At 40.1% G+C, this 12,731-nt stretch overlaps 1 protein-coding gene across 1 annotated transcript in view; it reads right to left on the reverse strand.

Annotated features, from left to right (window-relative positions):
• CPED1 (cadherin-like and PC-esterase domain containing 1) overlaps positions 1-12,731 on the reverse strand; it is a 147,778-nt gene that overhangs the window by 99,162 nt on the left and 35,885 nt on the right. The window contains 1 exon segment of the mRNA XM_009883673.1: positions 11,979-12,054. Within this exon segment, the coding sequence (XP_009881975.1) occupies positions 11,979-12,054 (76 nt within the window).

Here is a 12,731-nt window from a genome sequence, read left to right on the forward strand (position 1 = left end):
AAGATATGAGAAGGGAAGTCAGCAGAGCATTGAAAGCAGCGATCAACTCCTGCTGTTAAGGATAAAATGTGTAAAACAGAAGAGGTAGAGAGGAGCTGAAAATGTAAATTAGCAAATGCTGAGACTATAACCCTTTTTGGATCCACTAGCAGAGAGCTTTACACTCACCAAGCACCCCCTTCCAGCTGCAAGCTCAGAGGCTTAGCTGCAACTCCCACTTTACAGGTGAGTGCATGAGTGCCACATACACAAAGCAACCTCTTCCCCCTTCTTCTTAACAGAAATCCTTTATTTCTAAATATAGAACACCAAAACTTTGTTTCTCATGTAGCCCTGATTACAATTAATGGGTGTAAAACATTTATTTGACTAAGGACCAAGGGACTTCGCCACTGTAATCACACAGACAGCTCAGTAAATAACCACATAGCTTTGTTTCTATGTTCACCATTTAAGGCTACATTTTGTAGTTATTGAAATCTATGAGAGGCTTAGTTCTGCCACCGAACACAGTAAGAGCAGAACTGATGTACCAGAGTCTTCAAGATTACTGAGGCATGTGACTATTAATAGTAATCAAAATATTGTGATGTGAGATCAGTCAATGGGTGGCATGTATTTTCTGCTTTTACTGTGCTGATAAAAAGGCACAGAGCCCTTATGTTATGTCATCATTTCACATAGGGTGGTTTCCATTAACTCTAACACACCTCACATTTCAAGTTCTTAAGTAATAGTCAGGGAAAAGCCAAGCTGTTCACATTATTCCCAACCCTTATTACTTACCTTTTTAATGACATACTGCATCTGCTAATGTGAATTTATTTGTATAGCTTCCCTTTTAACGCATGCACTCTCCACTTTGGTGCATGAAATGAAAAATAAAACTGAAGTTGTATTTCTGGTGATGAGCTGTAAGCAGCCATTCAAGGAAAAGAACTATCATTTTCATACAGATCCTGTTAAAATGACATTGTGATTATCTATGTTTATCGGCTGTTCATCAGATCAGCTCAGTTCAGCCTTCCAAGCTCAACTGGGATCTAAAATTAATCTGGTCCTTTGCCTTACATGCACCCTTTAGCAGGATTAAAGGGTTACTAATCAAAACCAGACCCTTATTAATATAGCACCTCATGTTCACGTTATGCCCTCATTGGCATCTTTGTGTTGTGTTAGGCATTATAACTGATTTGGACTTTGTAAGTGACTACCTATTTGCTGATGCTACAGAGACAAAACCGACTACTCTCTGCTTACTTGGCTGTGCAGTGACAACAGGAATAAGCCAGTAAAATCCCATTAAGTCATTTACTTAGCAGACTTGCTTCTGAATATGTACAGGCAGCATAAATCAAGTGCTTTTTCTTCCATATCTGCCCTGTAAAGACACAATGGCATTTCACTATGGCAATTTCCACCCTGTAAAGAGAGAGTGGCATTCCACCATAGCAATTTGCAATGGTCCCACTGCAACTACTCCTATGCATTGTTTTAGTTACCCAACTGAAGTGCCTATATTAGCAAAATAGTATTCTTAGGCTTTGTCTTTAGGCAACAGAGAGAGAGGGAGCACTTGGAGCATTAAAAGAACTACTGGTTCTGAACAGCTTTCTGAAAGTGTCTGTTTTTTCACTGACTATGCAAGAAAACTAAACTACTTACTTGCAGCTGCAAATAATTTCCAGAGCGTAAAGTTTGATCATACAGGTTTGGTGTTCAGGCAAAACCAGAATTAAAATATATAAAGGCCCTCCACAGTGCACAGATGACTTCAAAGATCTTTTTCTGATTTACCCTCACACTGGTAAAAAGGCAAGACACAGCTCTCTCCTGTTGCGACTATCTGTGGAGTTATGGAGCCAAGCCCCGTTCCCCTGTACCTTGGTACTGTAGCACATCCATCAGGAACAGCCCAGCAACATCAGACTGGAGTTCAAATCTCATGGCCTACTTCGTCAAACAGCAAGATACTGATCTGTTGACCATGAAAGGCATCAAAGTCACGTAGAACCCAATGAATCCCATGAGAGCAACCCAAGCTACACACTTGTCAATGCTGCCTACGGGGGCAGACAAGAGAGGGAGAGACAGGTTGTCCTGTCTTGGTGACTACAGCACACAGCTGAAAGGAGGCAGAACTGTGCTTCCTATAACACGTACACCTTTTACACCAGGCCATATCTATGTGGTAACATTGATGGAAAGTACAAGAATGACAGCTCTTCTCCTCTCAGCTGATCATCGGAAAGCCCAATTATGTCAAAAGTGCACATTTTTCAGCAATTGCTTTAGTTAAAATGACCACAATGTTGAGAAAATGGAAATGCACAGAACATAATTTCCTTATTTAAAAGAAGTCAAATATTTCACTGAAAATAAGAACAGGGCAGCAGAGAAGGGCTGTTCAGCTCATTATTCAAGAGAAAGTAGAGCGCCTTTTCCTTTCTAGAATATGGTTTTAATTGTGTTGCTAAGGGAACAAGTAACCAGTACAGTATTAACTCACAAGACAGAGTTTGAAAAGAATGAAATGGAGTTTGTACCTATATTTACCCCTCTTAAATGAGACTTTTAGCTGTTTTAGGGAAATAGAAAAGATTACATTGACATTAATTCATTTGTCACTACCCAGTGGACCATTTACTGGAGCTGGATATAAAAAAAATAATGATAACTGGGTAGGGACTGATGAAAAACAGAAGTGTCCTGAAATTCTCAAACTACTGGATAGAAGATCCTTAGTATTGCCCTAAGTCATTGCAAAATGCCTCAACTTAAAAAAAAATGGAAGCCTACGATCTCTTAAAGAAGAGAAGGTTAAACAAATTCAGGGTGTTGATGGTTAGAATTGAGAACTAAAAGAAGAGAAAATACTCATAAATTATTCTTCATGCTATAGAGCATCCTGTTTGTATGATGCCTTACACACCTCTGTTGGCTTTGCGTTAGCACCCACCTAGGAGGGAGCCTGTCTCAAGGTGGCTGGAAGAAGGAGAAAGGAGTGAGACTATCACAAGGTGCTTGCTCCTTTGAGATGACACACAGCATGTACATCATCAGGCAGAGCTAACGAGGGAGTGACAGACCCTCACTTTTGGTAGATCTACTCCTAGTAATCAATGAACTCAATTATCATAATAATAAAGAGACATCAGTATTGCTGAACTGCAGCACACTCAGCTGCATCAGTTCTCATGGCAACTCTTCACCTGGTCTTGTACTCAAAAGCAGTAACACTGTTCATTAGAGCTGTAAATTTGTTAATCAACATTATCATCAATGAAAATTAGCCTGCAGTGCCTTTGCTGTTTGCAGTAATTGCCATGTTTTTCCATCTTGAAATCACTCTACAAGCTGTTGTTAATTAAGTAGTCCTTTTGAAGTACGTAAATAACATCAACATTTTATAATAGAAGAGGTGAGGCAGGCTCAGCTGTTGATATGTCAGGCAGCTTGGAAAACCAAATTAGAAAGAGTCCCAGCATCCTAGTTTCATGTCCAGATTACATCCCCTCTTTCAAAAATCCAGATCTTAATATCAGTAATTTCTGTATCAGGCTTCATGAGATTGAATGAAAAAAAAAAAAAGACGAAAACTAGAAAAGAACATTTTCCTTTTTAAAGTGGCTGTGCATTAAGTGAAAGGCTACACAAACTGCTGGTTTTACTGAGGAGCAGCTGCAGGCTTGGCTTTAAGTACCTTTTGGTGCCACCATTTGTGATGATCCAGTGTACAGCAAAGGACTTAAGGCCAGATACCCGCATTCACTTAAAAAAAAAAGCTTCATTTCCTCTAAATTCTGGCTTGAATAATGTTTCTTATGCGGACATCTCTGAAATGGTACCATTGAAAACACTGGCCAACAGCACTGCTTTACCTCTGCCTACGGTGTTCTTCACGATGCCATTTTGATGGGTAAGGAAGCCAGTACAAGTTCTCAGCTGAATTCACACATTAGCCCTCTAACCACAGCAATGGGTAAAACACAGATCTGAGACACAGGAACAGCTGGGGGGCACATGTGAAAGGGAGTTATAAGATCCACCAAAGCAAGTCAACACCTCCAGATCAAAACAATTAAGCACCTCTTTGTCACATGAACTGGTGGTAGATATTGTTCTCTCAACTGCAATCTCTCAAAGTACAACAGAGTCAAACAGATCAGTTGACAGCGATAACTGATACCTAATGCAGCAGCTACACTGACATCTAACGAGGCCTTTCAAGTATTTTACACAGTTATGACTCCCCCCATCTCTGGCTCCCAAGTTATTTACTTGTCTTTGGCTCAGAGTTCTGAAGTGTAACATGAGATTCAACCCATATGCAATAAAGAATAGCTGATTTAAGAGTTACAACGTGTGGCTGAGCAAAAGATTTACCGATAGCTAGAAGCACATTTGGACAAATTAAGACTTCCTGGAGCAGAGCCAGGTCAGTGTTGACTCGGCTGCGGCCACGTGGACTGGTGGTAAATGGAACGCTTAGGCTAACATGAACATCTGGTGACCTGCAGAGGTAATGAATTCAGCAGAAGACCCTACTGGCTGAACTAAGGAACACTCAATTGAAAGAAAAGGATACAGATGATGAATGAGAATGTGTCCCCTTTAGCCTCCCTTTTATATTATCCTTTGTTGTTACAAGGAGGGTTATGATATGGATTTGTTTCTTAAGTTTTTTAACTCAAATAGGCTCAATAGATCAAAAAGACTGTATTTTACACACTTCAAACATGGAGCAAGGAACAATTAAGACTATTGTCTGTGAAATAAAGTTTTTGTTTCTAAAGTGCCCATCAACTGTCAGATCTGTTAGAAACCTTTCAAGAGCAATTGAGTGACCTTGGGAGCTCCTGGTTGTTTAATGAAGCACAAGGCTACAGATGGGATGAAACACAACTCAGGTGCTGTGCTTTGTCCTGAGCCCAGCACATTGTTCATTTCTTTCATAAAGGACATTGTAAGCTTGGCACATTTGTACTTGCAGAGTCTTCACCCAGTTGCTTTTCTTTTTAGCAGGAAAAACATCACTTTAGTACATGAAAGTACATTAATCCTGAAAGTATACAGGTGACTTTCCATCTTCATAGAACCCTTCTGAATTTCTTCCTAGATTTTCATAGTGGTAGTCTGTCTCTAGCAGGAGCCTGAATTCTCTCGCGCAGGACAAAAGGAGAATGACAGTCACCTCGTATCATTTCTCACCAGTTTCTGCAGCACAATATTCAGGAAGGAGTGATAATAGGTCTTCTCTGCCTGCCTTACAGGCTTGCTCTCTGACAGGGCATCTCAGTGAGTTAGAAGAACTCCGTATAGTATCCTGTGTTGGGGTCATCCATCTGTCTGACTGGTGTGGGATGCTGGAGCACAAAGAACTTGTTTCTGAAACGGACCGGCAAACTGCATTGCTACAACCTGGTCCTCTTCTGGTATTTAGAGCTGGGCAATTTTCCAGCCTTTGTAGGTTGGAAAGGTGTGCTAAACAGCTGCAAAGATTGCTTCACATCAGGAGATGCTTAAAAAGCTTTCACAGAGTCTTAGGTAGACTTCTGAGCACCTCCAAGATTAGTGAATTTTGGTCAAAATAAAGCCTATTATCCAGTATCTTTTGCTCAGTCATGTATAGCAACCTGCTCTAAGCTGCATAACCATGAAAGTAATGAGCACTAAAATTGCATTTTTTCATTTTTCAGTGCTGATTTTGGAGGATGGATGATTTCGGTTGAACTACCAACTACCGCCACTACATGCCTTGAGGTCATTACAGACTTGTCACACAAAGCAGACCTATTCCTTTTACTTGCCTCCTGTTATCCATTTGACCTATCAAATGAAAAGACTCTGAAACAAAGATTAGTACTCTCCTATGGCTTACGAATTAGGCCTTGAGGTTGCTAAAGAAAGAGAAAGACCTTTTAACACTTAGTTTTATAACTGATGCTTTTAGAAAAGGGTGGCTATGAAACTCAAAGCAGATGCTGAGTATTTAAAGGAAGCTAGGAAGACTAAGGGCAATTCTGTCCCCCAGTGAAGTCCTGGCAAAATTTCCATTAAATCACAGGAATATGGTTTCTTCCTTGATACTTAACACTCCTGTGATGGTTTTGACATTTGTTATAAGCTTCATTTGTGATGTGCACATTGCTGCAGGTTCAATATCCCACCCACTACTGACCATTGATCTAGCTTTAAGCTGTCCTTAAAAGGTTTTCGTATTCAAAAAATGCAGTGATCCCTCCCTCTGTAATACAGTTAATCTCAAAGTAAGCCACCCTGAATATTTAGAATGGAGAAATTTCAAACTATTAGTCATTTCTAGACATTTAAGCTATCTAAAATATGTTTAGTATTAAAAAAAAAAAAAAAGATTATAGTAAAGCAGATCTAGAGGGAAAGGAATTTAAAAGTGGGTTGGAATGCACTGAAATTCATGCTAAAAACCACCTGTGAAGTTTCAGACTTATAAAGACAAAATGACAAGAGCGCATCATTTTGAAATGTATGTGTTGTTTATTTTCCCCTTTAAAAACATCAGCAAATACATGTTCGGTTTAGATTAATCATTTACGATGTTTTTTGCTTGTTTGTTTTGGCAGGTGCATGAAAAACAGTATTTATTAAATGCAGTGTTTGCTTCTTCATTCCTAAAGCATCCTCACAGTTAAAAGATGGGGAGGAAGGGAGGGGTGTTCCATATTTTCCAGAAGGGCTGCTTCTTCTGTGTGCAGCCTTCATACTAGAACTTAAATTTACAGATAAGCTATAAAGCTTTGGAAAAAGCAACCCAGTGAAAATGTTGGCTGAGTGTTACATGATCAGAGCCACAGCTACTATTCTGTACTAGTAACAGGGTAGAATATAGAATAGTGTTGGCCAAGTAATTAAAATAATTTAGCTGCTTTACTTCTTTTCAGTCTCCTCATATTGGTTGTTATTACAGAAGTACATTTTTGTCCTAGATGAGATCTGACCCTGCTGTAAAACAAAGAAAATCCCGCCCCATGTGGTTTGTAATCAAATTAACTCAAAAGAATCAGATGCTGATTTTACTGGCCATTCTTGAGGCTCTTAGAAACTCCAGTGGCAGAAAGGTAACAGGCACAAAACTGATCACAACTGGTGTGCAGACATTTATAAAGGCCAGTTTGCAAAAGAAATGCATCACCCTATAAAGAAGCGTGTTTCTGTCACAGAGATGTTGAATTATTACAACAGAAAATAAATTTAATCTAGAATTTCTGTCTTACGTAAGTGGCCCGATGAGACTTTTCCTCTTCCCCTAACTTCCTCACCCATCCCACTGACCCCAGAGTAAGCCAGAGACTCTGGGGACAGGCAGGTCAGATTTGCTAGGCAGGGGGATAGGAGAGATGGAGCAGGGTTAGCACCAGATAGTAAACATTTCACATAGTGAGAGCACAGTCACACATCGGGATTATCTCGGCTCTCCCTCCCACTCAATTTCATTAGGGTCGTGCCTATTCCAAGACTTTCTGTGTGATTAACACCATTGGCCAACCCTGCGGGCGACCAAGTGAGCACACGAGGCTGGTAGACACTCATACAGTGTCTGCACTAGTGACACTAATAAAAAGAAATGCAGAAGGGAGGCGTACAGCAGAAGTATTACTTTAAAAAGAACCGGTGATGTGGATGGGTAGAGGAAGCAGCTACGCATGGCACAGGCTGGGCCCTGGAAGTGATGAAGCAAGACAAATGCTCGTGTGGAAAGACGGACTAGCCTGGATTGCTCAGGGAATGGGAAAATCAGGGTGGCAGCACTGTAAGCATTCCTACTACTTTCCCAGGCAAAATCTGTCAAGGAGTGTATTTGTTGTGCATACATCAGGATGCCTTTCCTGTGCCCTAAACTGAGGCTGGGCGGTTCTGCTGACACTGTGGATCTTAGTCCTTTCCATCTCTCAGCTGAGAGTAATTCCAGGAGGCAGCCAAGTCCAGTTGTAACCACATCTGTGGTGTATAAGCACCTGAAATCTCTTTGCCAGTCATTCTCCAACCCTAGAGAGCTTCTAGATTTGGATTGCTCACAGGAAGATTTCATTCACAGATCACTGCAACAGCTGCAGTGTTTGCTGACCTGAGCAATAAATGCCAGGAGCCTTCCTTGGCCATGCAATAGCCATGACAGAATCTCCTCATGGCCCACGTCCCATATAGTGAGCAGACATCAGGCACCTGATTAAAAAACTGGGCCAAATGCCCTGCAAAAGCAGGAGTGAAACCAATCTTCTCAGACTGAGCAGCAAGCACTTATCTGTGTATTCCATGTTGAATTTTAAGATCCATTACCATTTTTACACCTCATCACAAACCCACTGCCACATGTGCCTATCCTCCAGCAACTGCTTTCATCTCTTTCCTTCTCTTACTCAATCCAATTTATCCACACACATCATATTTTCTGCTCCTCTAAATTCTTCCTCCAGTCTGTCTTTCCTAACTTTTTTTTTCTCTTTCCAGCTTCTCTCCTGTCTCCTAAAAAGGGGTCATCACTGGTGTGTTCCTTAATTTTTCCCCATACAGATAGAGTGAGTCTGAATTTTCAGAGTGACAAAAAGATTTTTCCATTAAAGAGACAAAGCAAAGAAACAAGCACTGACCTGCTATTTTCTACAACTCATTTTCTTTCCCATATTGATACAACTGGGAGATGAGAAGGGGCATGCTCTCTTAAGTACAAAACGTGGCAGCTTAAGAGTTGCACAACAGAGTAACATTTTTTTTAAAAAATAACCTTTACCCTCGTAGCCACAGCTTATCAATACCAACACTATCATACCCACAGTAAATCCAGTAATGCCCTCCTCTCAGCCTTGCTGCCTCATATTTGTCTATGACTTAGTGTGTCTTTAATTAGATCACATAATTCTTAGAACAGCAACTTTGTGTTTTCACTTTTACAGGAAATTGCTTGGCTCCTTGGGGGGCTGACTAAATGACAAACACAGTAATAACAAACCAACTAATCCTCTTCAACAGGAATTGCAGAGAAGCCCTGTTGACTCAAATACACAAGAGTGAAAGTACGTGATTGATTTGAAAGGAAACAGACTTCTGTGGAGGAAATACTGACGAAAACCATTCTTTCCCCGAATAATTTTAAAATTGAGGATCAAACAAATCCTAATAACTTCTCTGTAGGGAAGAAAGGTCTGTCAGAGAATGCAAGCAAAAGGAAGAAGTGGAAAGAGCTGGCTTTGTCAGATGAATGGAAGGGGAGGAGAAGATCTGAAATCTTGTCTCTATGTGGAAATGTGCTTTAATTTTTTAAGTTTGCCTTTTTGTCCTCTTAACCTGAAATCAAATTATTTACCCCTCTGATTCTAATTTCACCTTCTATGGGTGAATTTCACTAATAGTAAATTAGATATCACAGATCCAGTGATAATGAATGGGATTCATTTCTGGACTGAGACACTTTGAGGTCTGGTGTATACAAAGATAACCCCACTGGCTGCCACCATCTAAGTTCCCATTCCGGTCAGTGGACATTAGCATGGTCTATACAGTCACCGTGGAGCAATTCAGCTAACCGTAAATTATGCTGAAAGCAAATGCTCTTTTGGGTTTGCTCACTCTGAACCCTACTTCTGTAAATTTTGAGAGCTTAGACACCAAGTGTTAAATTCAGGTGTCCATACATAGACATCTGTTGGTGTCTAGGACACCATAGGATATCCCTCTGAGCCTTCAGCTGCTGGACCAGAAAGATATAGGTTCTGTGCCGCATCTGCCCATCCTACTGGGTGTCTTGGATTCTCCATGGTGTCTCAAATGACATGAGACCCTTTTTTTGAAACAGCTACCTCAGCCCCTAGGCCACATGCTGATATAGAGACACCTAGATTTAAGAGATGGATTTATTTTTTTTTTTCTTTAAGACACTGCAGCTAATTTAGGTTCAAAATCTTTTTTACTGGCAACTGAAAGGTGAAGGGTCCACCTTTTTCTGACAGTCCTTCAGCAGACTGCTAGAATAATCCTCCATTACTCAGTGGGTAGGACTCAGACCCCTGCTGCCAAGCACACATACTACTTTGATGTCAATGGGATTTTGGCATCAGTCAGAGTGACTTTTCTCTTTGCCAGGAAAGCACTAATAATATAAGTATGGAATAAGATGTTTACAAATGGCCCTTCTTAAAGAGGGGAAAACACTGGACAGCTTAACAGACCGCATGCACAGTGGCTTGTACCACAGTTTATGGACACCAGTGAAAATGTGCATATTTTAAGGGGAAAGCTGTGTGTGTGGTGAGTGCCTCTTGTGTTTGTGGTTTTGCGGTAGCAAAATAATAAAACTACCGCAATTGGCCTTTCTCCAAGTAGCAGGGCAAACCAATGTTTTTTTAAAGGCAGTCTGTTACAACATGAGTAAGAACTACCAGTTCCTGAGGTCCTAGAAACTTTTGGAAACTTGCTCAGGTTTGTCTGAAACTGGTACTATATCAGAATACTTTCTAATTCACTTTCCAATGCAAGGCAAGCAAGGCACTAGGCATCACTGAAGACATACTTAAAACTCAGCCAAAACAGAATATATCACTTGGTGTAATATAACTTCACGATAAATAATTCTCATGAGACCTGGATAGGTGTTCCTTATACTGCATGTTCCTTATGATCAGATTTGACAATTTACTGCACCAGGAAAATGGAAACATGCAATTTAAACTGACCCTCAGCATAAAGTTCTTTAAGGGAAACATTTCACATAAGTTTTAAATATCGATCAACCTTTAGATGAAAGAGTAAAAAAAAACATTAAAAGGGTAAATATGGTATGTTTAGGTTAGGAACCAACTAACCTCAATTTTAGTCAAGCATCCAAGTGTCAGGTATTTAATCTAAGCTACTTGTCTAGGCCCCCTTTACAGTCAGCGGTGACAGGCAACGGGGTAGTAAGTACCTGCAGAGGGTAATTCAACACACCTATTTTAAACACATAGTTTAGGATAAAATGAGTTGTGTTTGAAGGTTCCCCTCTCTCTCCACTGGCTTAATGGGAAGACTAGAATACTGGTGCAGAAGATACCTGACTTTTAAATGGTTAAATGAGATGTAATGAATCCTTTCCTTATGTGCTAAATATAGTGTATATAAAAGGTGAAAAGAAAGGGGAGGAGAGGGAGAAGTAGAGGGAGGGGGAGGGAGGTGGGGAAGGGGAGAGGTAGAGGAGATCAGACCGATCAATCTTGTATATTTGTCTGCAAACAAGGCTAAATACTAATGGAATAAATGTAGGTTTGGTTGTTATTGTAATCCAAACCCAAAAAGGACAAGATTTATACTCAAAGTTTATGTAGAATCTATCATAAATCCAAAATAGCATTGATGTTGGGTATTTAGTGGTGCAACTGAAATCAGAATGTGTCCTTCTGTAGTTTAAATACACCTAATATGGTGCACAGCAGTTTTTTCCAGTTTCTATTCAAAGCTGAATTTCACCCATAGTAAATTAGAATTCTCTGGCAACCGGCCCATAACCTTTAAACTTTTCTGGTTGATGATCTTAATACACAAAGGCTTTTTATCAGTAAACTATGTCTGGATGGGAACCAAACTCTGACTCCTACTCCTTCTCCATGCCACAACATTTTTGTAAAGCTGAACAAACATATTACACCAAACCTAGGGCTTTGAAGTATAAACACCAATACACTATATTAACACAAACCAGTCCAAAAATAAGACACTTACAGCCAAATTATTTCTGCAGTATGCGATGGCTAAACAATACAATATCTTTACCTGAAAAGGTACGGCATAACTGTAATTTGTATATAAGTGGTGCCTGAAATGGATTATCATTCTTGTTTTATTTTCCACCTATGCATTCATGACTAAAAATAAAAGGGAATTGTAAGCCTGACAGTGTCATTTCAGGGAATTCCTGTGACAACTGCTAAAGGACCATCATCACATATGCAGATTTGAAGAAATTAGGTTACCTGAAAAGGCTTTTGTTATCTGGCATAATCCCTCTTTTCTGCAAAGGAAATGCTGGATTTCTGGAATTAGGTTTACCTGTGCATAAAAAGAGAAGTTTTAATGATTTCATTCGGAAAAATGCTCTTTTCCCTGGACCCTTCAATAGGTTTGTGTTTAATTTATCAGAGACACCATGGGATAATGAAATTAAAGTATAGGCTCTTCCTCTATGGCCATCACAAAGCAAAAATTTAGACTTACAGCTCTCCTCCTAGCTGCTGAGTTTTCACCCCTTCCCTCCCTCCTTTTCAGTTTCTGCAGCTTCTCTGTTCTCTGCCAGTTATCAATCACTGTCTCCCACTGCACAGAATTAGCCTATGCCTCTTGAATTCCTGTGCTTGGGAACACTGGTAAACTAACCTAGCTAAACCACATCCAGGCTCTGCAACAAAGAACTGTGTTGCACCGTGGTATGGACATGCCAACAGCGAGTAATGTTAGTACAATATTTAAAGTTATCCGGAGATATGGGCCATCTGGTTTAAGTCCCTGCTGTGCTGCAGACTTCCTGAGGGAACTTGGACAATTCCTTTGATCACCTTATGTCTCAGTTATTCATGTGTGAAACTTCTGGACATTTCTGAGTGCTGTAAGGATCATTATATTGCACAGTATTAGAGGGTCAGATATGATAATACAGCTAGAATGCACAAAAAGCAGTTTGCACAAGCCTGGGGTGTTTTACGATCTAAGACCTGAATTCAAAGCATATA

Source organism: Charadrius vociferus, unplaced genomic scaffold, assembly GCF_000708025.1.
Source record: "Charadrius vociferus isolate BGI_N301 unplaced genomic scaffold, ASM70802v2 scaffold43, whole genome shotgun sequence".
NCBI lineage: Eukaryota > Metazoa > Chordata > Aves > Charadriiformes > Charadriidae > Charadrius > Charadrius vociferus.